The 22,844-nt window shown below is 38.7% G+C and overlaps 1 protein-coding gene across 5 annotated transcripts in view; it reads left to right on the top strand.

Moving 5' to 3' along the window:
- The first annotated feature begins 6 nt into the window (after nucleotides 1–6).
- The window catches only part of F3 (coagulation factor III, tissue factor), a 52,659-nt gene continuing 29,821 nt past the window's right edge, over nucleotides 7–22,844 (top strand). Inside the window, exons 1-5 of one of the 5 annotated variants that reach the window (XM_017835068.1) lie at nucleotides 7–126; nucleotides 4,434–4,483; nucleotides 8,172–8,260; nucleotides 16,488–16,578; nucleotides 21,803–21,930. In XM_017835068.1, the coding sequence (XP_017690557.1) occupies nucleotides 21,849–21,930 (82 nt within the window). In that variant the 5' untranslated portion in view covers nucleotides 7–126; nucleotides 4,434–4,483; nucleotides 8,172–8,260; nucleotides 16,488–16,578; nucleotides 21,803–21,848. The remainder of the gene's footprint in view (nucleotides 127–4,433; nucleotides 4,484–8,171; nucleotides 8,261–16,487; nucleotides 16,579–21,802; nucleotides 21,931–22,844) is intronic. The other 4 variants (XM_017835070.1, XM_017835069.1, XM_017835067.1 and 1 more) reach the window with 4 other exon arrangements.

The following is a 22,844-nucleotide window of genomic DNA, read 5'->3' as shown; positions in this document are numbered from 1 at the left end:
GTACGGAGGAGCTGGTGTTTCTCGGGCCCACCCGCCTCCTCCCGCCCTGGCAGAAGCCGGCGGAGAAGAGAACGGAAGAGGCGTCGCGCCGGAGGGACGGCAGCGCCGACGCGGGAAGACGCCGCGGTGAGAGCAGCTGAAGTTGGGGGGTGGTGTGGAGGTGTGGGGGTCCTGCGAGTGGGCGGGCGGGTGGTGGCCGGGGCAGCTGCCTCTGGGTCCTGCTTTCCTTCGGTGCAAGGACTCGGAGCTTCTGAGTCCGAGCTCAATTGCTCTGGTAACAACTGATAACCAGCATTAATGCATAACACTTTAAAGGAATTATATACATTTATATCTATCCTCTCTCTACGAAGAACCACAAATGCTGTTCTTTCAAAATGTTTTACTGCAGGGTTTGACACTTGACTATACATTGGTGTCATGAGATAAACTATTTAATTGAGGCTTTAGCATACTAGCAACTTATTTATCACAGTATTTGGCATTCCATGACTAGGGAGTCATGATAGATTATCTTTCCCAAAAACATTGAAAATGGCATCTCCTTTCCATTTGCTTTCCTCTTAAGTCGCTTCTTAATATCCTATTTACCTTTTGCAATCTCCTTGTTTTTCTCTGTGTCCAGTCTCAGTTGTCCATTCTTCTTTAGATTCCATTCATATATATTATGAGGCAATGAGTGCTAGGTATAAACTGAAAATTTGGTGGGACAGGAAAAACAAAAACACTGATGTCTCAAAAGTTCAAAGGTCACAAGCAAAAAAGTTCAAAGGTCACAAGTTTCTGCAACAGAAGAACTAAGGAGAAAGAGAGAGGGGAGAGATGTGCCTCAGGATAGTGATATTAAGTGATTAGGTCGTCAGGGAGAAAACAGACATTAGTAGTGTGGACAGCAAAGTTTCTCACACAGTCTCTTGGGTTTTTTTCTTTGTTCTTACTTATAAGTAAGAATGAATATTATAGACAATGAATTCAGAAATCTCATGAGTCTCACTCCCAGTCATTATTTCAATGGCAAAATATAGAAATGGATTAAATCCTGTCTGTCCATTAAGAAAGGAAGACATTGTCTATTAAGACAATTCAGAAAGATTATAAAATATTAAACAATAGAACAGTAAGGTTTGGGGACAAAACTGAAAGCAGGTATTTAATATAATTCTCATCTGTCATTGCTCATCGTGGTAAGGGGAAGGAAACGTGGGGAAGAACACGCACTGTTTGCTAATATTTGCTGTCTTTCCCAATGGCTCAACAAATTAATTCTCTAGCTGTCACACCTCATGCCTGAACCTCTCCAGGGATGGAAACACCTTTCTCAGACTGCCCCCATTTTCTATGGTTTGTGCATGTTAACTGAGGGACTTTGAGTTGGCCATACTGTTCATTACCAGTGCCATTCAACCTTTGATGTTCTCAGGGTACAGACCACATAATAACAGCTGGGGAGATACCCTCTGTTACAGTAGTTACTGTGTATACATTTTCCTCCTGTAACAAAACTGATTGAGTAATGATTTTTGTGACTGATTCAGCCTTGTATTCTGTTCATGAAATGGTAGCGACTGATTTTTTTTAATGTACTATTTTTCAATAAATACATATTTTTTAAACTTTTTTTTTCCTCTTTGTTGATGACCGGGTCTAAACCCGACTTGTCTGTTCAGCTGTGGCTGTTATTTACTGATGATAAGAGTCTGAAAACTTTTGTGAAACAAATACTAGATGGACAGTTTCATAATAGAAATTCCATACTGGTAAACTGAAATGCTCAAGTGTTCTTGCATGCAAAATGGATGCAAAAAATTGATTAATTTATAATCTCAGCTTACTTGTCCCGTGCTTTTTTAAATGTAACTGGTATATTGGTAGCAGCACAAATTAGCATATAATTGTCAGTATACTGTATATAGTTAGCAACACTGAGGATATAATTGCCTGAATTGTCCATGTTTAAACAGTGATGACAAAATTATATCAGAGCCTGTTAAATACAACTATATTAATAGTTTAAAAGTATAGTTGAATAACTGACAGTTAAAACTATATTAAACCTAACCATTGATGCCTGATCTATTTGGACTCAGGCTACCAACTTGCCAGTATCTTTTCCAGGGATATATAGGCCTGTTTACCAGTATGCTGGGACCACACATTCAACCTGAAAGTAATAGTACTGTGAGGATACAGGTGACCAGATATTTTTAGTTTCAGGGCATTCCTGAAAGCAAACATAATGAACCAGCTGGTAATCACTTGGCTACGTGGCCACGTTCACCATGTATAATTCTCTAAACTGACAAGGAAATTGTGAACTTTCAGTATGAATGTGAACAGCCCCAAGGGCAGTAAGGAGGGGTGGATTTATGAGCAGACAATGGACAGATGAGCAGACAATGCAAAACTCTTTGTCTATGCTTTGATTCATAGAAATGAGTGTGCCAGGCACAATGAGAGATGGGCAGACTCATTACTTCATTTCATTCTTCTGAAAGGACGCAATATAACGAGGACAGAAAATAGAATATGCAACGCATTCTTTTTTTGTCTCTAATGTACTCCTGTGGTTTACTTCATGTTTTTTTTTAGCATGTTGCACCAAAGTTGAAAAAGAGAAAACAAAGGAAAAGCAGATAAAGGAGTAATGAATGATAGAAACTGCCTTACTCGGATTCACAGCCCCATCAAAGGGGGCTTGCACAGTTCAGGTGGTCTAAATTGGGATAGCTCTGTAATTACAGCCTATTGGACAGACAGAAAATGTCTCTGGAACTGCCAGACTGGATTTTTTACAAGAATTAAAATTGTTGTTGTAATAAGAGATGAAGTGGACAAATATACTCAGTAAAGTCTATTAAAAATAAACCTTTTGTGTGTATGCCTATACTTCCAGTTGAACTCTAGGCTGGCAGGAATCAGCCTATTACTGAGAGGCACCACTGCAGGGCAGCAGGACATCAGAAGGCAGTAAGCAAAATGACTACATAGAAGACTATTCCTCTGTCCACTGCACGTATGCACAGCAGTGCATGCAGTCAGCAGAGCTGTCAGTGCTTCCTGGCAAACACAGACTGCCTACAGGCTCCTACAGGCTCAAAGTCACATTATATCTATATCCTCTGTACTTTTCATTAGTATGTGTAGAACAGCTAAGCTGTGGTACTGTAAAATAATAACACTGTGCTTACCCAAACAATTAAAACTTACTTATCTTCCCTCGAAATACCAAACAGTGGTGGTTTACATAATGGCTTTTCCTCAACGCAGTCAAGCAGCCACCTTACCAGAAAAGGCAGCAAACACCAATCTAGACTAAATAGTATGTTCATCCATGCAATGATGGGGCACAGCATTAAGACAAATGTTTTCCCTGCTGCAAAGGTCCTTATGAGGCAGAGAAGGGGCCCCAGAATATATTCCAGGACCTGACTTTGCCTCTCTGGAACAGAACAGAAAGATTCCTCATGCTCCAGCTCCTCCAAGCCATAGTGCTTTGAAAATATAGCATCTGGTCCAAAATCTAGTGAACGTGGATATTCTAACTGAACATACATTTCATAAACTGTATAAAATGAATCTGCTGTGCTAATTGTTCTGCTCTAAGGCTTTAAGGGAATGCCAAACATGAACAGTTGAGTCTGGACCAATTTTGACTGAGGTGTTCTGATCAAGGTTTCGGCACTTTTGCTGGATATGTGTTTGATAGTCAAAATGTTGATCTGTCATTATCCTGTGGATTATTCATTGTCCGTAGAATTAGCCTAGTAATCTTTTTCTTTCCCATTCTACTATTTACTGCTACAGTGCTATTCCACTTCCAGAATTGTCAGTTAACATCTTAATCCTTCTGTCAATTAGTTGCTGACTGATTTAGGAAACAGTGTAAAAATGCCTGAAGTGAATGGAGCTGAAAATCTGGAAATAACGTAGGAAGGAGCTATGCAGTATCTTCACATTACAAAATATTTACTTAACAACCATCTTGAAAGTGTATTCTTTAGGAAACAGCTACTCCAAACAGCCTTCCCTGGTCATGGCTTAAAATTAAAACAAAACAAAGTAAAACCATAAAAGTGGAAACAAGCCATGCCATTAACTCTCCTTCATTTATACTGTACAGGGTCCAGCCTTGTTCAATTTAATGCAAGTGTTTATTCCTCTGGAAAGATGGACTTGGCATAACTGCCAAGAATAACAACTTGATGAATGATGATTAGCAGTAAATACAAAATGTTTATCTCATGTTATGTATGGAGCCCTGAAGAAGTCATGACAATACTGAGTTGTTGACTTGACTAGCTTAAACAGACATAAATGTCTCAGATGGAGGAGGTGGTGCTGTGGAGAAGATGAAATAACGAACTTAAGATGCAGCCTCTTTTCAGACATACACTAAGGGTGATCATAACCATGATCTGCTTTTCCATTTGCAGGGCATTGCTATCTGAACACACTGTGGGAAGCGAGACTTGAGGAACCATATGTAAGTAATGCTGCCTTCTGAGAAATTGTATTTATCCTGTAAAGACAAAAATGTATTTCCAAAGTAACAAGACATGTTTATAAGTCAGTCCTGCTGGCACTCAGTTCACTGTAGATGCTGTGGAATATGCAATGCCAAATTGAGCTCAGGCACCTGAGCCAGTGCTGTTTTCTGCAGGATGCAACTGGTGAAACTTGTAAATGATGAGCCCCTTTGACATTCTTGTGTGATACATTTTAATAACTTTTTTACTAGAAATGTTTTACTAGACTATGCAAAGAACAGGGACATGAAATTCCTCAAACTCCATCTCCCTGAAGACACTGAAGGGAATACTGTTTCATTCTGAACCAATTTGAAATGTAAGGAAATAGATATTAAATGTTTTAGAATCATTAATATTTCAATGTGAGGGGCTTTTTTCTGATGATGATGAAGTGCAGCATTTTGGCATTCTGGTTCTTATTTTTTTTCAGAACTCTATGAAGATGTCAGTATTTCACTTGTGATAAAAATATACGTTTTAATGATGGTGTCGTCCATTCTCTTTTTTGCATTACTAAGTGAGTTGACATGGATCTACATTGTTTTAATAAGTCTGTGGTCAAAGTATTTTAGGAGTTAAACATTCATTAAATGCTTCTGTTAATACAAAAATGTTCTCAATGCACTAATGAAATAAGAAAAATTGAGATTTTTGGCCCATCTATATTTCTGTAAAATAAAACTATATTATTCAGACTACACTCTCTGTGTAGTCTGAAACTTAACTGAAATTCCTCTCTGCCAAATGAGTCTCAGAGTTTGAAGGAAATTTGGATTTGCATTTGAGTTTTAAGATTCTAACAGTAGGTATTTATTAAGAAGTATCCAGACACCACTGGAACTGCCTTTCAAACCCTAGTAGTTGATTTGACAATCCTCAGTAGTAATTTAAAGTAACATAGGGACATGTCAAAGCAAGATGAGAAGGTGTTTGTTTTTCTAGTATATGTCAGAGACCCTATCACCAGAAATAAAATGTGGTTTGTTTTCTTCTGATATTAAAAAATAATGCTTAGACAGTATATGAGAACTCTCTCATTATGATGTCAGATCTGAAACTAGAAAGGAGTTCACGTTTCACACTTTCACTTAATAATCAAACAGGAAAAAAAAAGGAAAGAAAATCAGGTATAAATATGTAAAATTTACTTAATGCTATAATGACAAGAAGAAATTCAGAGAGAGGCATTTCTTTGTAGTTTATGAATAATGATAACCACAGTACTCAGTGGACTCAGTTTAAGGCTGAGAAGGTCAGGCCATAAAAAGTATAATAGAAAGCACTGAATCATGTCAAGTCAGCTAGAGAAGGTAGAGAGTGAGGACAACAGGTCAGTGCAGAGACCTGTCATCCCAGCAACCATCTGATGCCTGAAGTCTTGTCCTATATTTCATTTCATGCCTACAAGGCAGAACAAATAGATTACTACACCTAGTAAAGCAGAAACGCAGTGTTCATCCAAAGAGCATAAACCACAAATTAGTGAGGTTTGGGCAGTGTCTGTAGTCAATTTTATATGTGCCACCAAGCAGTCATGACACAGGACAGTGGGACTGAGCTCAAAGTGGAAAGGGAGACAGGAGGCACAGAGTCTGGAATACTGGGAGGAGGTGTGGTGCCAGGGGGGCAGCAAAGAGCTTCAGGGACCTGGGCTGAGAGGTGGTAGGACAGGCAGGGCAGCATTGAGGAGCTGTGCCCTCCTGCTCTTTTGGAAGCAGAGTAAACATGGTGGAGTAAAGCTTAGAGGCTGGAAGGATGATTGGAACCAGGTGTGGTGAGAAGACAACTGGCAAGGCAGGCACGAAGGAGCGAGACCTGGGGCAAGGGAGGAACATGAGAATGAACCTTCAGCATTATGAGAAGGTGCAGCTCATGGCACCACTTCAGATGTAGGGCAGACACAGAGGTGTGAGGCTTGGGGCTGAAGAGGGCCACCAATGTACCAGGTTAAGGATGGGCCAGAAATACAGTGAGTCCCTGGCATGGCTACAGAGAAGACAGTCTCCAGCAGAGCTTCTGTAGCATGGGTGCCTGCTGAGCCCCTGGGTCCCAGGGGACGGCTGCCAGGCCCCGCAGATGCTGCCGACCTGGGACAGGGCAGGCACAGGTGTGGTGACCAGGGTGCTGTGAGAACAGGGAACAGCACAGGAGCTATGGAGTGTTGAAATGCCCAGACCTTGGTTCTGTGCCCAGACAACCATAATGAGGAAGGAAAAAGAAAGAAATCACATAGAGCAAGTGGCAACATGCTCTGTCCCATGATCCGCCCTGGAAACACTTGGCAAAAAATGGGTTGCTGTCTAGAGTGATTTGTGTCAAGTGGCAGCAACATGCCTGAGAGGCAAAAAACTCTCTTCAGAGCACCGCTGTGCAAGGTGGGAGACTGCAGCCTGATGATATTATTTTTCTTTGTGGCAAAGTTGATTGAACAGTTTGTCATCCTTTTCTTCCCCCCCTCCCTCCATCTACTTAGCTGAAGAGTTACCTTTAGTATCTCCTCTGACATGGGATGAATCACATTTCTAAATTATTTTAAACTTCAGAAGTTAAATAGTTCGTGGCGTTGTCATTGTTGTTATTTTTATTACGCTTTTCTTTCTCCTAAATGTGTCCTTTTCCCAATTTAAAAAACATGAATGATATACTCCCTGTGGCCAGCTAAAATTTGGCATCTGAAAACCTGGAAGAAATGAAGCAAATTGACTCTTACATGTAAAACTTGCTGAGTAATGCTACCCCTTAAAAAAAATTCTACTCTAACTCTTGCAAACTATTTGCTATTCTTTCAAACCACATCCTTTAGAAACAGAACTTACTACTCCATGTTGCATAATGTCTGTGGCAGTCATGCTCTTTATCAGCGTTATTAGCGCTTAATAACTATACAAATATTTTCCAGTTCTTTTGCTTGTTATGTCTCTGTATGGTTACACTAAATGCTGTGTCAGAAATTGCTATGAATAGGACTGTTACATTCCTTAGCAATGAGCAGTAAGCTGCCTTTAGAAAGAAGAGGTATAATTTGAAAATGAGCTTTTTTCCCCCTGTGTGGTGCATATATATTTACGCATATGTGTATGTATGTGACAAGCACACGTATACATATACCTACTGCTAATACATATACATACTGTGAGACAAAATACAGCAGTTCTGAATGTTACAGCTCACATGTCCTACAATATAAATAGAATATATTATGTATAAAAATGATACAACCAAGCTGCATTAGAGACACATTTTAGAGTTTAATGCCTACTGGTAACAAGATAGAAATAAATACCAAAATAGTTAATTTTGTGTCATAGAAAAATTAATAGAGAAAAAAACTATGAAATCAAAAGGGAGGAGCTGCTCTCTATCTACTTCACTAAAAGCTTACCATATCTTAATTCTGCATTCATTGTGAACCCTAAATTCCTATAAAAGTTGATAAAGAAAAATAAAGTGAAAGTTGGTGGTTTTAAAAATCTATTCACACAGGTTTGTGAACGAACATTGACACAAGTACAGCAGTTATTTTAGGACACTAGAATGGAGAAATGAAAGTTTGTTTACCTCAGAAACAGATCTTAGTGTAACAATAAGAATTTGTACAATCAGGTGATCCCCCATGTCTTGTTTCTTTTGCTGGTTAAACAGATCCATGACTAAAGGTATCCAGAAACACACTGAGATGTGGAAACTATGATAATATACTATCTAGTATATAACATCTAAATACATTGGAGGTGAGTTTATAAAAATATGAACTTAATTTTCTATCATTTATCAGAAAATGCAGTGAAATATACAGTATTAAAATATAAAACAGCAAGTAAAGCTGTGACAATAAGAGAACACACTTTTCTATTTTAATAAAGTACCTTTTGAAGTCATATAACCTTTAGGCCTTGTCTCTTACATGAGAGAAACTTTGTCTAATCTCTGCATCAACATATATTTGTTGATTTCAATCCCTTTGCCAAAGGCCTTTCTCCACTGACCCAGGAGTTTTGCTTATTATGCACATTACTTTGCACCACTTGCTTTGATGTGTCACTACAGTCAATTAAATATTATTATCACTCCATGGAACGTTTGTTTTACAAAACTTTCAGAAAAAATCATGGTTCTCACAACTACATTTGAGCAGAGCTAACATTGAAAAGATATGCCCTATCCTTACAGCAAATATAAATATATATGTGTTTATAAATATAAATAGATGCACCATAGCTCAGTTCAGCAGAACTGACAGATAAAGTTTACAGGTGGCTTTGACCAAGGCACTTAATTCCCCATGGCCCCATTCTTTTCTGAGAATGAAAGACAGTACCACCTAGACCTCTACTTTCCTTTTGTGGTGTTTTTCAGATGAAAAAAAGATATTGTTGTTAGTATCAGTACTTTGGTTTGCTTTCTCCAACATACCTCAAAATATAAGAACAAATATAAACACATTCTCCTTTATAGTGGTTTAGTAGTAGGGAAAGAATACTAAATACCCTTACATCTCATTGTTTCCTATTATACATTACCACAGCAAAGAAACACTTTATGGAATATGATCAGTAACCACTACAGTGCTGAGCTACTTGAAAGTAATTAGTTTGGGTTCAGAGGCAGAGACAGCTAAAAAGTTAAAACTTGGGGTTGGTTTTAAATGAAGAGTATGTATTTAACTGTGTCTTTAAACTCTGTGAACCTACCAAGGTTTCAAAATCATGATGGTTACTTTGTGAAAAGTGATTATACTCCCCAAAGCGTTTCTGACTATTTGCTTGTACTTTTGATAGAAATAACATAAGCACAGTATTTCTCAAGGAATTTCAATGCCTTTGGTTTTGATGCTGGACAGAAGTCTTAAGTTTCTGGATTAGGAGGCTGTTTGATCCTTTTTGTAGCGTATGTAAATATGGTATGAGATAGTACAACTTCAATAATATTGTGATCAAGATTTTCAGCTTTGGGAACTTGATTAAAATCTGGCTTGGATTGCATACACAAGCAGTTTTAAATTTAACACAGGAAGAATATTTGTGTTTAGCAAATAATATTGTGCCCAGAACATGCAAGCAATAAGATAGAGAATACTAAATGCAACTACCATGCACTCAGTTTGGCCAACAACACTACAAATATGGACACATATTTTGCACAGTCATGGCCTCTTATAATTAAAATTGTAATTTTTCATGGACTCGTTTTCTAAGCTACTAAATAATTTTTAAGCTATGCAGTTTAGTAATGATAGTGTAAGATGTGTGCCTGTTTGCCTGGTGATGCAAACCATAAGGAATGCATGGGGTTCATTCTCTTTGTTAATTTTTGAGCATTCTTTCAGGTGGTGTTTCAGGCTATCTACGTGCTAGACATTTTGGAGCCTGACTGCTTACAGGATGTCTGTCTTTCTGCAGTATTGTGACATTCAGAATCATCCAGCACATTTTTGCCAATGAAGATGTCATAGATTTAGAGAACTCTCAGCTCAGAGATTTGCTCTGAGAAAACTTAGTCTTGTTGACTTTGAAGTCATGAATCTGTTTTCATGGGCTTTTTGCATAGTGTTTGTTGGTGGGAATTATGTTGACTTCTCCTGAAGTGGCATCTGTTAAGTATAAACATTTATCCACATGTTCAGACTACACTTTGACAGCTCTGCTTATATAGTGGTTTAAATGTGTGTCTTTATAATTAAACTGTGTATCCAGACTCTCTGAACACGAATCTGTGCTCACACGTGGGCTCGAGGTGAGCATGCTAGCACTGGAAAGGGACTTGTGTGCCTTCTACCCTGTCACGCAGGACTATTGGTAGTGTGGGTAAGAGACACAGACATAGCTGTGCCTGCTCAGCCCAGGTCTGCCACTGCACAGCCAGTCACACTTTGCAGCATTATCAGATGCCAGCCAGGTTGCTATTCTGTTCCACGACTTAATGGTTCGATAGAAGTGCCTTACCAGAAATGGATGTTACCAAGCCTATCTAGAGCACATCTAGAGCAGGTATCTAGAGCACATCAGGCTCACAGCTCACCTGGCCTTGGGACTCGTATTTCCATTGGCATCCATTGGCAGAATAAAGGTAGGCTGCATAAGAAAAGAGGGTTAGAGGTTGTTTCATACCTGTTTGCAAATAAATAAAGAAGAGATCTTTCTGTATAAATTGCAATATTTCCAATAGATTTTGTTTTGAAATTTGTTATTTCCAAATACTCTGGAAGAACCAGAAATTCTGTCTTCCTGTAGGGTCTTGGAACAGACTGCTGGAGTGGGAGGTCTCTGGCAGAGTTCTGGGTACACAGGAATCACACATTGAGAGCAAAGTTCCATCGAGTTTGGAAAGATTTCATCCGTATCTTTGACTTTAAAAAACATCTGTCTTCATCCATTTCCAGCATATTTATTTAATTTGAGACAGATGACTCTCATTAGCCTGTTGGTGGGGCTTGGTCCCCTGAGGCAGTGTTGTGCTCTCCACTGCTGGCTGTTGCTTTTTCAGTTTCTGAATGAAGAGCTTTATGACTTCCTCATTAGAACAGACACAAGCATAATAGGTCAGAAGCCAGACCATTTTTTTCAGCAGTAGAGTTTATCAGTTCACCTACATATTTCCAAGTCTGTATTTGGATAGCATATTTTAAGAAATTGAAAAAAAAAATCACTGGATGCCTAACCCCTCATTTTTCAAAATAGTTTCTACTAGTGCACTGTCTCCTCATTACTTATCTGCTTTCTGTTTGCAATAAAGCTGCAATAAATCAGCACATTCCTGGTATTGACTGGATCTACCTACTCACAATTATGGTCAAACCAACAGTAGTTAGGAAAACTCAGTGAAGCTGGATTTCTAAGAAACTAACAGGCTGAAGTGCTGGCCCTAAAGAGCTGGCAAAAGAAGGGATCAAATTGCTTTGTTCAGCTTTCTTTTAACCAGACACTTACTGCACATATTAATGGCCAAGATTAGGGGAAACACATTCTGCCGTAATAATTTGTTCGTAATTAAGATTTTCCTTTCACCAGTGTGGGAAAAGAAACATATTCAGGTGGCCTCACTGGTGTCCAAGTCTGACTATTCATAAGTCTGACTATTTGATACAAGGAAGTAATTAGATTTACTTTTTCTTTTTTTAACTGGAATAGAAAAAATTATTAAATGTCTCATCTTTGGCTTAAAATCTGTGCCAAGAAGATGACTGGGAAGTTCTTAAATTAAAATTCATATTCTACAGTAAGAAAATCCCTTTGTATCAAAAAATATCTGGTTTTTGTTTTTTGGTAGTTATACATTTTCAGTTCACAGACCAGCCAGTTTGTTTGCAGAGATTAAAAGACTATTATTTTTTAAATTTAGGATCTTTCATCGCATTGCTTGATTCTCAAATGCTTTACATTTCTCTGCTCCATGAATCTGGAAAAGATTGATACAAAAGTGGGAGGCTATGGAAAAGGAAGAACATCTGACTCACACAATTAGAAACCATGGCCAAACCACTCTGCAAGGAGGAGGTACAATGTCCTGGGAAAAATGAAAACTAGCTGTTGGAAACAAGAAACGCCAACTGCGTTCAATAGGTCTGTGTGAATCTGTGTATTTGGTGTACTGCTCTAAACATGTACTTACCTACACTCATTTAAAATTAATGTGAGACACACTGACACAAGTAATGACTGAATTAATGAAACCAATTAAACTAAATGCAAACTTACTAGGGCCTCTCTGTGTTTGAAAGAATAGTTTGGATATTTATATATTAAATCGTGTGTATATCTGTAAATATTAATAAGATTGATAATTACATAAGTAAAACAAGTTTTGTTCTGACTGAAAATCCATTTTTATCCTCAAAAGTTGTTTAATTAAAAGTCTGTGCTCAAAGACAACTCTGTTTTAGAAAAGAAGAAACTCCTTTTTGATTTTTTGATCTGTTATAGTAGACTGAAGTTAGCCATGTGACTTAAGCAAGGTATCATCTTTTTTTTTATTACTAGATACCTTTTATTGCTTATTTGCCTCTATTGTATACATGGGAGGTCTGTTTTTAATGAGCAGAAGTTTATACAGTGATGTTCTCTATTAAATGGATCAACAGCTGAGATTTCAAAATATTTCCTTTGCACATGAGAAGTTAAGTAACCAGGGTGTCATTACTGTGAGAATTCAGCAGGGCATAGGGGATGTCTCCAAATGCAATAAAGTGGAGAGGCCTGATGGAGACAGGAGCAACACAGACACTGACAAGTGCTGGCTAAGGTCCCAGCCCTCAGGGACAGTCACCGTCACCTGTAGCAGGAGCAGTGCAAGGGGTGGTGGGTACGGGGACAGACACTGAGGCTTGTTCCCTCCATATTAGACCCCAGATTGGCTGGAGGGCATAGGTGCTTAAGATTATTCCTTTTTTCATGCAGTGGACTAAAACATTTCATTCTTTCCGATTTGATTAGTAATAGGGGCAGAAAAGTTTTCTGTTGGAGCTGTGACAAACATTGCTTGGGCTGGGTTACCTGTATGTGATGGAAAACATGAACAACACAGACAACTGTGGGAAAACGTGGATCCAGAAGATGCGGTAAAAGGGGAAGGAGCAGCAAAACCAACTCTATAGTATATTCTTCTGGAGCAACAACTGCAACAATTAATAACAAATCCTATGAATAATTATTAAACTCCACTAATAACAAGCAGCAAATCCAACAGAAAATACACAAAAAGCAGTGCTTTTAGCAATTATAGCAATGCCTTTCCTAACATTGCAGTTAGAAAAGCAGCAATTTAAGGGAGAACGTAAAGCAATTTCTGCATGTGAACCCATGAGGGCTGAAGTCCCTACTGTGGCACTGGGAGATGCTACAGGAAATATGGAAGTCCTCTTAAAATGGAGTAAAGTCACCTCAGAAGTCACTGCAAAAACTTTTGAGATTCAGTAACTTGCAAAGGGAGGCAAGAGCCACCCAGATGGATTATTGTCTCACTGGGAAATGCTACACAGTGAGTATGAGGTGCAGGGTGGTAAAGCCACCATAGATAGATGTCTATGCAGCCTATCCAGATAACACTGATCCAAGTAAGAAAACTTAGTGTTGGTGAATCAGGCAGAAAACAACCCGGAAAACCAGCCTTGAGCAGTAGCTTAATAGTTCACAGTTCTGTATGTACATGGAGACTGAAAACTTGGGCATATTGCAAAGGTGACACGGAGCAAAGCAAACTGAAACAACCTTGATGTATCTTTGAGATAGAATTTGGTCCCACTAATGGTTTGTATTTCAGCTACAAAAGGCAAACTGATGAAAAGTTACTTGAAAATGGTAATGGGCTATGAGCTGAGAGTGGGGAGAGTAATGCATCTTGTAAGGGTTAAACCCAAATGTTGAACCCTTTTTGGCACAGTTTGGCTTACATTATTCTACATGTTGTCAGATAACATGAAGACTTAGTTTCAAGAGGCACATGGATGAACAGAGAGGTCTTTTCTTATTTTGCCTTGTGTTCAGGAGGTAACAAGAACAGAGGGTGCCCATTTGTGTGGCACCTCAGTCTGTATTCAGAACCTAGGGAAGATCCACCAGATAATGCTGTTTGTCATGTCCATGTACATATTTGGGCTGCCTCTGTGATGATATACATTTCTAGCCTATGCACAGGAAGACAAGTAAGATGTTCACAAGTAAGATGTTACTAAGCAACTGTGGTACCTAGTAATATAGACCTAAGTTTTGGCTGCATGGCTGCATGGGCCTGGCTCCTGAAAGAGTCTTGGAACATTTAATGGAAAAATACTGTCCTTCTGACACTCACTTGTTGATCATCAGCCAATATCCTGCCGAAAACAGTGCTGAGACAGCAGGGAGATGTCTGTAGCCCAAAGCAACCTGAGGGAGGAAAGAAAGCCCCTTGGAGTGCAGTGTAGTATCAAAGCTCTGGGGAAATACTTGGGAAGCAGACCGCTCCCACAAACCCTCTGTGACTGTCCAAAATTCTCCAATATCAAGACAGATTTTGTCCAGGGTCAGAGAACCTTGTGTTTTGTACACACTGTTCAGCAGATGGTTGATCAGCTTCCTTTATTCTAAGGTTTCCTGGGGATGATAATCCCCAACACAGTGGCAGGAGAGGGAATAGAAAGCACCCAAAAAGAAACAATATGTTCTTTGGGCTTTTCACCATTTGAATGACTATGTGGAAGGCAGCCCAGCAAAACACTGGAGTTCTTCCGGGAATATGATCGAAGTTTGTTCTTTGGTAGTAAGTGAAGCATCCAAATCTAATGTTTACTCAATGTCTTGGACTAATGAAACACGAGAGGAGTCCAGGAAGGGACGATATTTATTTAGCCACACCTGATACAACACAGGCAAACAGCACGGGGCCCAGAATTCAGAGCACCTCGCTGCACGTTCTGGGCCCTGAGAGGTTCAGAGCCTCCTGTTTAGAGAAATTGATTTGCAGGTAGGTGATACACCTTGATGGTCTCTAACAACCAGTTTGTGGGCAAAGCAGAGCTCTTGCAGAATGCGCAAACTGCCCGGGAGTCTCCATGTCAGTTCAGCTAAACGTTGAGTCAGGCATGAATAGACAAAACACGAGGTATGAGGAAAATCCTGAAGAATTAAACTGCCTTTCATCAAGAATTAAGATAAGCCGTTTTTAGGTTAGGTAAGATTTTCGCTGGAATCTCCTGTTCCATCTAGCAACAAAGGAAACTTTTGAGATAGTTTCAATGAACATGAAACCATTAGCTGATTTACTTGCAACAGGAAACAGAAAGTCCACTACAGTATAGGGAATATCTGTATAGATTCATATAGATACAAAGCCAATGTATAGTATTCTAGATTTTACTCTGTAGATGAGAGCTTCTGAATGGTGTTATTACACCTGGGGGATTTTGGTTACTACTCAGTGGCTGACACAATTAATTACTACTTTAGCATGTGTGTGTAATGCAGTCAGTATAAACTCTCTGAAAAAACTTGTACATAACTCTTTCAAGAGAGACATATAATTGCTTTGCTACAGGTAAAAGTTAATTTCTGGTATTTCTTAGTATTCTATTGCCTTTTAATTTATTAGTAAAAGGTTTTGAATAGGCTGCAGAGTTCAGTGCTACAATGAGAACTTATTCCTTGTTCCAATGAATACATAATAGAACTGGGTTCTCTGACACTGTTTTGCTTGGAATAGTGCTCACAGGCCAGAAACAGCATTGGTATGAAACCTTGGCATACTTTTGTTAAGGGTTGTGCACTTTTGTTCAGCATACTGCTTGCAAACTGCTAGATGATGACTGCTGGTCAGAAACTCTTCTCCACCATTTCATGTGATAAGAAGGAAAGAAATGCAGGTTTGTATAAAAGATCTATGTTACAGAAATACACATACAGGTGATTTTAACTTCATCTAAGATCACTGTCTATCTAATAGAGCTGCAAAACGTATTACATAAAGTGAAGGCCCTTTTCAACCTATCAAAGGAAGAAGTTCAAAGCAAACGCTCCCTTCAAGACACAGAATTATACCCATGTTAAAATACAAATTTCAGCTTGTTGTTCTAATCTGTTTCACAATACAAAAATGCAGGAATTTTGCTACCTAGAATTCAAAAATAAGAAAAAAGAAATTAAGTGGGAAAAAACTTCTTTTCCTCCTAATTTTGAGAGGGCTAAGCACTGCCACTTGATGGATGTTTCTGCCATTTCTATTGGACAACTAAAAGAACCAAAGAAAACCCAAATGCCCAGAAGAAATACTGGGAAGTGCATGCTGCTATTACAACAGAGCAAACTAGAGTGCAGGGTTACCTGTGGTCTTTCACCCCTATGAAAGACATGACCAACTGAGAAGTTGAGTCCCAGGGACCAGGACATCCTTAGAAGCACACCTGAGGAGGAAGTTCATGCTTGGGAACTAAAACCATTAAGACCATTCTTTGCAGTTTAGCAATCTTCAACCCTGAAATGGATTATGTTACAGATATTCCCCAGATGAGAAGTCCTGAAAGCCAGGGCTCCATAGAAGCAGGCTGAATGAGTTAGAACGGAAGCAGCCAAGCCACTCTAACAAGGTACTGCATGATAACAGAAGCCCTTTAAAAAAATAAATAAATGAAATATAACTCATTCAAACAAATCACAGTTTACTAGTGAAAATTTATTTGATAGAAAATTGATGACCATTCCTACTGTAATTTTTTTAAAGGTTTTCATTCACAATTGGAAGAAACACTATTTCTTACTTAATTTGTTCCACTTGGCCTTTCAAAATAAGATATAGCAGATCCAGCTAAAACAAAAAGGCTAAAGCAATAAAAATCTAGTCAGATAAAGGGAAAGGAATGAAAAACTCACATTCCATGTCCTCCTTTGGTGTTATGAAACCAAAATCATCAATTTTTTAGACTCTATTAATCTCTTATAGGTTATCTGTAACAGACACAATTCAAGACCTGCAACATCTATTGACTTTAAAGACATTATGCAAGGAATAAACCTCTAACATTGCTTTGTGTTCTATTTTAAGAGCATACGCAAATTCACTCAGTTCTAAACCTTTTTTCGAAGAAGTCCCATCCTTAAACCCCAGGCTGTCAGATAGACAAAACATCCTATGTGGATAACAGTCTAATAACAAAATGTTCATTTCTGAAAAGAAGCTGCATGCAATTATTGTAAAAGCAGCTCTTCTTTCTGGAAGGAATATGCATGACCTGATGGCCTACAGATGTGCACTGAAAACTGCCTTTGGCCTCCTTCACAGACTACCAGATGGTCTCATATCATGAGATTCCTCTCCTGTATGACTATTACAGTCTATATGCTTAGTCACTAGAGCTATAAATAGTCTAATTCTTACTATTTTTTTAACCAGCAACATTCATGAGCCACTTTCACAGGAAGATCGTTCTGAAAGAATTAACAACAGCTTGAACACATGGCTGGTTGAAATAGTAGTTGTTAAAATTTACAAAAATATATCAGGTAGTTTCTGAAAAAAAATAATAAAAAATATTTCTTGGAATTGCTGCCCTGAGATCCCACAAAGAAGTTTAGCTTTTAGTGGTTGGTGTGGGAGGCAATGGTAGGAAGGAGCTGGTAACAATTACTAGTCAAAGTTTCAGCCCTTTGCCTAGTCTGTCTTCTTCTGGGACTTGCCACATGTATTCTTTACTGCAAAATCTGTTAACAATAATTACACAGTTCTGCAGAAAGCACCCTGGTAATCATATCAGATTCCCATGGTTTCTACTGGGAACAGTTCTTAACACAGCAGAAAGGAGCCTCTCTTAACCCTGTGCTCACTGCATTATTCTCAGCATGTCACCGATGATATCACACTTCGGATACATTGTGCTTTTACCAGAAACCATAAAGAAACTCAAAAGACTTTGAAACAGTCTGGTCTAAAATTAATTGAGGAAATAATTGGAAAAAGACTAATGTTAACTTCTGAAGGACTCTTTTCAGCCTGAAGTACATGACTCCTTCCTCTCTTTTCTGAAAAATGGTGAATTTGAAAGGGACCCAAACCTAAATTCCAGTTCCAAATTCTTCACATATTTTGAGGATGTACTCACAGAGGTCTGAATTGTGCAGCTGACCCCACACTAATGACTGAATCAAGCGTCTAATTTGTAGGCACCTTAAGGGCATAGGTTATTTGTGCCTTTTTAAAAAATTAACCTATTTGAGTGCCATACATATAATGCACCAGGGTGGGGGAGGGGGAAAGCCACTTGTAAATTAAAAAGTTTAACCAATGGTTTGCCTGCAATTAAAAGCAGAAAATTCAAGTCAGTAACATTTCAGTTTTGGTTGCCTAAACCTAAAGTTTTTATTACAGAACTAAACATTATTTGGTTTCAGTTTGTTTAAATGAAACCCTCAGTTTTAGGCAAATTCAGGCATCTCTTCATTCCTTCCTTTTTAAATAAGAAGAAATATTTTCCTAGGCAGGTAACATAATAAAATATCTGAAGACATTTTGTTAATGTTTAAACATCAGTTTGAATTTTCTGTGGGTTTTTTTTTCCTAAAAGATAGTAGTTAAATGATCTTCACAGTGACAGAGAAATAATTCCATTTTTAGAGAACAGTTTCTCTCAAATCCATTTAAGTTTCACACACATTTTAAGAAGTAACTCCTCTCCCTAGGCATTGCAGGGTTGACTCACGTACTATGATGATCAGCGGAAAGCACTCCGTGTGCTCACAGATGTTTTCTGAGACACATGTTGAAACTGCTATGAAATGCCTTATAAAGTGTTGCTCTGGCTTGGCCTTCAGCATATTATTCTGAGATGTTTTTGCATGATTTATATGAAATAAATGTTAAGTAATCCAAAACCTGCAGATCAACAATGAGGAAAAGACTTGCAGGGATTAAGTGATGTGGGGATTTAAACAGATATACTACAAAAATAGCCATCAATAGTCTCCAGTGACATGCCTTAATATGCTTCCTTATGAGAGATTCTTGAGTCTTCGTTATTTCACTTAATGAAAATAATAAAGATTTCAGAGAATAAACAGAGTCGCAGGTTCAGCCTAGAGGAGACTGACAGGGTACCTCATTGCAGTCTTTAACACCTTTATGAGGGGAAGCAGAGGGGCAGATACTGATCTCTTCACTCTTGTAATGAGTGACAGGACTCAAGGAAATGTTATGAAGTTCCACTTCATATTCTAGTCAGAGTCTACATGATGCAAGTAAAAATACCCTTTAAACTGGGGAAACAACCTCTATTTGAAGAAGCACAGATACATAGCTTACAGACTTCAGATGTATGTACTAGTGATTATGGATACAAGGCAGAAGGTGAAAATAACTACTTTCACAAACCTGTACCTGCTAATGTACTCTATACCAGTTGTGCCTATTTTTCAGTTACCCTCAATGCTCCTGGCTAAGAACATGCCTTGCCAACTTCTATCAAAATACTTGTGTATAAATATAAAGGGAAGCATTTATCGTATTTTACACTATATAGTTATGAGAAACCTCAGTATGTTTTTCTATCCTGGTTCCATTTTCAGCAAAACTTGCTACGGTTCTTATAATGTTGACTGATATTCTTCAGGGGTACTGGCAGCCAGACAATGAGGAGCATGAAATGTCTATAGATCAGGTAGTTTTCAGGATCAGTTTTGAACATAGTTGCATATAGTTAGCATTTACAGAGAAAGAGTTGTTCAACCTCTCCATACTGACACATCCACTGATAAAGGAGACAGTATCTGACTAGTAATTTGAAAAGCAGGAAATTACCCTTCATGTGACAGCACTTTAATGTGAAAAACCCTCGATATCTGTGACAGTTTTAACAGTTCAGCACTTTGCCATTGTCAGCATGTGTTTTATAGAGCCATGCCACTGCCTGTCCTCTACCTTTGGCTTTAAAGCATTTTAATTCTGAAATTTCAAACACTAAATTAGAAAGGAAAAGTGTATCTTCATCAATGATTCCATTTGTTTCAGTAAACAAGATAATGAGAATGTTATTACAGCATCTAACACAGAGAGTCATTGAGGATGAGGATGCAAGTGAGTCAAAAAGACCCAGTGGAGTCTCCTGACTTTATTTCCTTGCTATTGATCCAAATTGAAGTCCCTATACCAGTTCCACTTTTGATCAGTCACTTCACACCAGCATCAGAGCTGAACTTCACAGAAGAGGCATATGACTTAAGCCCTACAGTTTGATCCCTTGTGTTAGAGGATCCAGCTATGTGCTCCTCTGTTTCTTCAGATGTGCTCTTCTCAGCTGCTCACTCATTTCCTCAGATATAGTGAAATACCCAGGTTGCCCAATAAGTTTCTCTGATATAATGTTATTTTATGGAAGGTTGTAGTCAACCTTTCAGGCTGATTATTTTCCAGTTCCTTTCTTTATAGGCAGAGGTGTTACTCATTGCTTCCCACTGCTCTGCTCCAGGGTATTGCCAAGCTATAGTAGTAGTAATACCATATTTTGGAAGACAGCTGTACAGATCCCAACAGCCTCTTCATCCCATAATGTTTTTGCCAAGAGTGTTTCATTATTCCCATTCTCGCCATGCCTGGAAACAGGTGCATGCAAAATCAGACTTCCCCTCTCAACACTGCAGTATCTGCTGACCATGCTTATAAACTTCATCCACTACCAGTGCTTCCAGGGCAGTAAACCCTGAAGTCTGTGAGTTCACCTTTCACCTGACAGGAAACCACATGTCTAACCAGCAGTAGAACTATTTTCTTTCTTTAAGTTTTTAGGTTTCTCAGAAACCACAAGGTGTACAGACACCGAATTGTTTCAGTTATCTCATTGTCAGGTGCAATGCCCAGTGTCTCTGAAGAACACCAGTGTACATTATAAGTTTCTATGCAGTCTCTAGGAGAGGCATACTGAATAGTCCTGTGACTGGATGAAGAGCAGCTGCCTGTTTGCCTGGGAAAGGGGAGCACTTCATCCTGAGAGCAACTGGACATGATCAGAGTGGAAAAACTCTTGGGGTACAGCCTGAGGGAGACAGTTAGTGAGAAACTGTATAGACTGGGAGAATCCTGTGAGAAGGGGATTCACCTGCTGCAGGAGCAGCTCTAGTGCCAGTGTGGATAGGAGGCAGCTTTGACTGCAATAATATGTGAGGTAGGAGTGGATCTGTTCAAATGGTCCTGTAGACCAGATATCTACAGTGGTTTTACTACAGACACATTCTAGACTAGTCCTGGGACCAAAAAGCCCAACTGTAGTTGGAAGACATGGAGTGTCCAGGAGCAAATCTTGCACTTCAGTTCTATCTGAAAGGAGTCCAGTTTGTGTGCTCTGAGTTTGCAATACATTTGTTTACAAGTCATCTTTTTAGACTCTTATGCCCAGCAAAGCAGTGTTTTCTAATATTACAGATTCACACTTGTATGGTTTATTATTTGTGTATTCTAATTATATACAATTCTAACGATCTACAACACATCTTAAAGGAAAAGGCATATATGGAATGGTAGGGCCTCAGTTCCTCCTCACATCTCTGACTGACACAACTCAATATTGTGTCTTGCTGTTTCTATAACCATAAAGATGTGCTGTAGTTTACTGAAAAGATAAGATTACAGACTGTAACAAAGTAAGTGGATTTGTCTATCACCTGAAGAATAGCCATGTTGTCCTTTCCTTAATGAACCAGTACCCCAGGAATTCTGAGCTGCTACATATGTAACAATATTCAAGATCTATTCCTCTGCATTATTAAACTTGCAAACATAAAGAAAGTGCTTTTAGTATTAATAATAAATTCCTGACCTTTTTTGTGCAGTCAGCTTCTCACCATTCATTCTGGGATGTGATGATAAAAGAAGGAAATGAGAAATGGAAATTCCGGCACTGAAAGGCAAGCTCAGAGCAGACTGAGAGGGAGCTATCTGTACATCCTGACTATTGAAGGTATGTATTATAGGAAAGCAGTGTCAAAAATCTTCTCCATGAATTCATATCTGAGGATAAGAGTTTTCAGCGTATGTTCTTTTTAACAGCACAAGATGTGAACTAACTTATTTAATTAAAAGAAGGCAAATGCATTTTATAAAAATTTTGAAATCAACATGTGTTTATCTGATTCCATTTTTACAGTGAAACAACTTTGATTCCTTTATTATGACTTTCTTTTCGATCTCAGTCACTTATGAAGGAAAGAGAAACAAGCTGTATTGTATTTTAAAAGCTTTTGTTGTCAGTAATAGAAGACTCCAGCAACTGGAGTATTAACTCCCGAATTTGGTCTCCTGTTAACACTGCATCAGTACTTGCGCCTTGTTGCCCTTGCACAGCCAATTTGATCACACGAATACAAAAGGTGGGATCTGAGAAGATAAGGTTCCTAATCACCTTGTATTTGCATAGACTGGTCTTAAGATATCCCATCTAGGTTGCAGCTCCCTCCTCCTGCCCTGCCAGATTTTATGACTGACCCAAATTCTGAACTCTACAGTTTTTCCAAGCAATGCTGCGGTTCACCTGCTTGTTTCTAGATACACAATCATGACAAATTGTATCTTTCTGAGGTCTATTCAAAGCAGAACTCATAACCTCTATCACAAGGTCTCTGATAACGAACAGCAGCTTGTCATTAGGGTGGACAAAGCAACATGGGAGTGTACTGAGAAGTGGGAAGAGAATCTGAAACTAAGTATTCTTCTAAACTTTGCGAAAACATTCTTCTCTCTGGTACCTGTACACTACCACATATCACCTGCCATTTAAGAATGCAAATACACTCACCCATGGCAAGGCATGTCAGGTAAAATTAGATTTCTCAGGATGGCAAATGTTTTAGGTAATACAACTGTCAGATATTTTTG

This window comes from Lepidothrix coronata, unplaced genomic scaffold (genome assembly GCF_001604755.1).
Source record: "Lepidothrix coronata isolate B3197 unplaced genomic scaffold, Lepidothrix_coronata-1.0 Scaffold247, whole genome shotgun sequence".
NCBI lineage: Eukaryota > Metazoa > Chordata > Aves > Passeriformes > Pipridae > Lepidothrix > Lepidothrix coronata.
The sequence above is the reverse complement of the archived record's forward strand: the minus strand, read 5'-3'. Positions and strand labels throughout refer to the sequence as shown.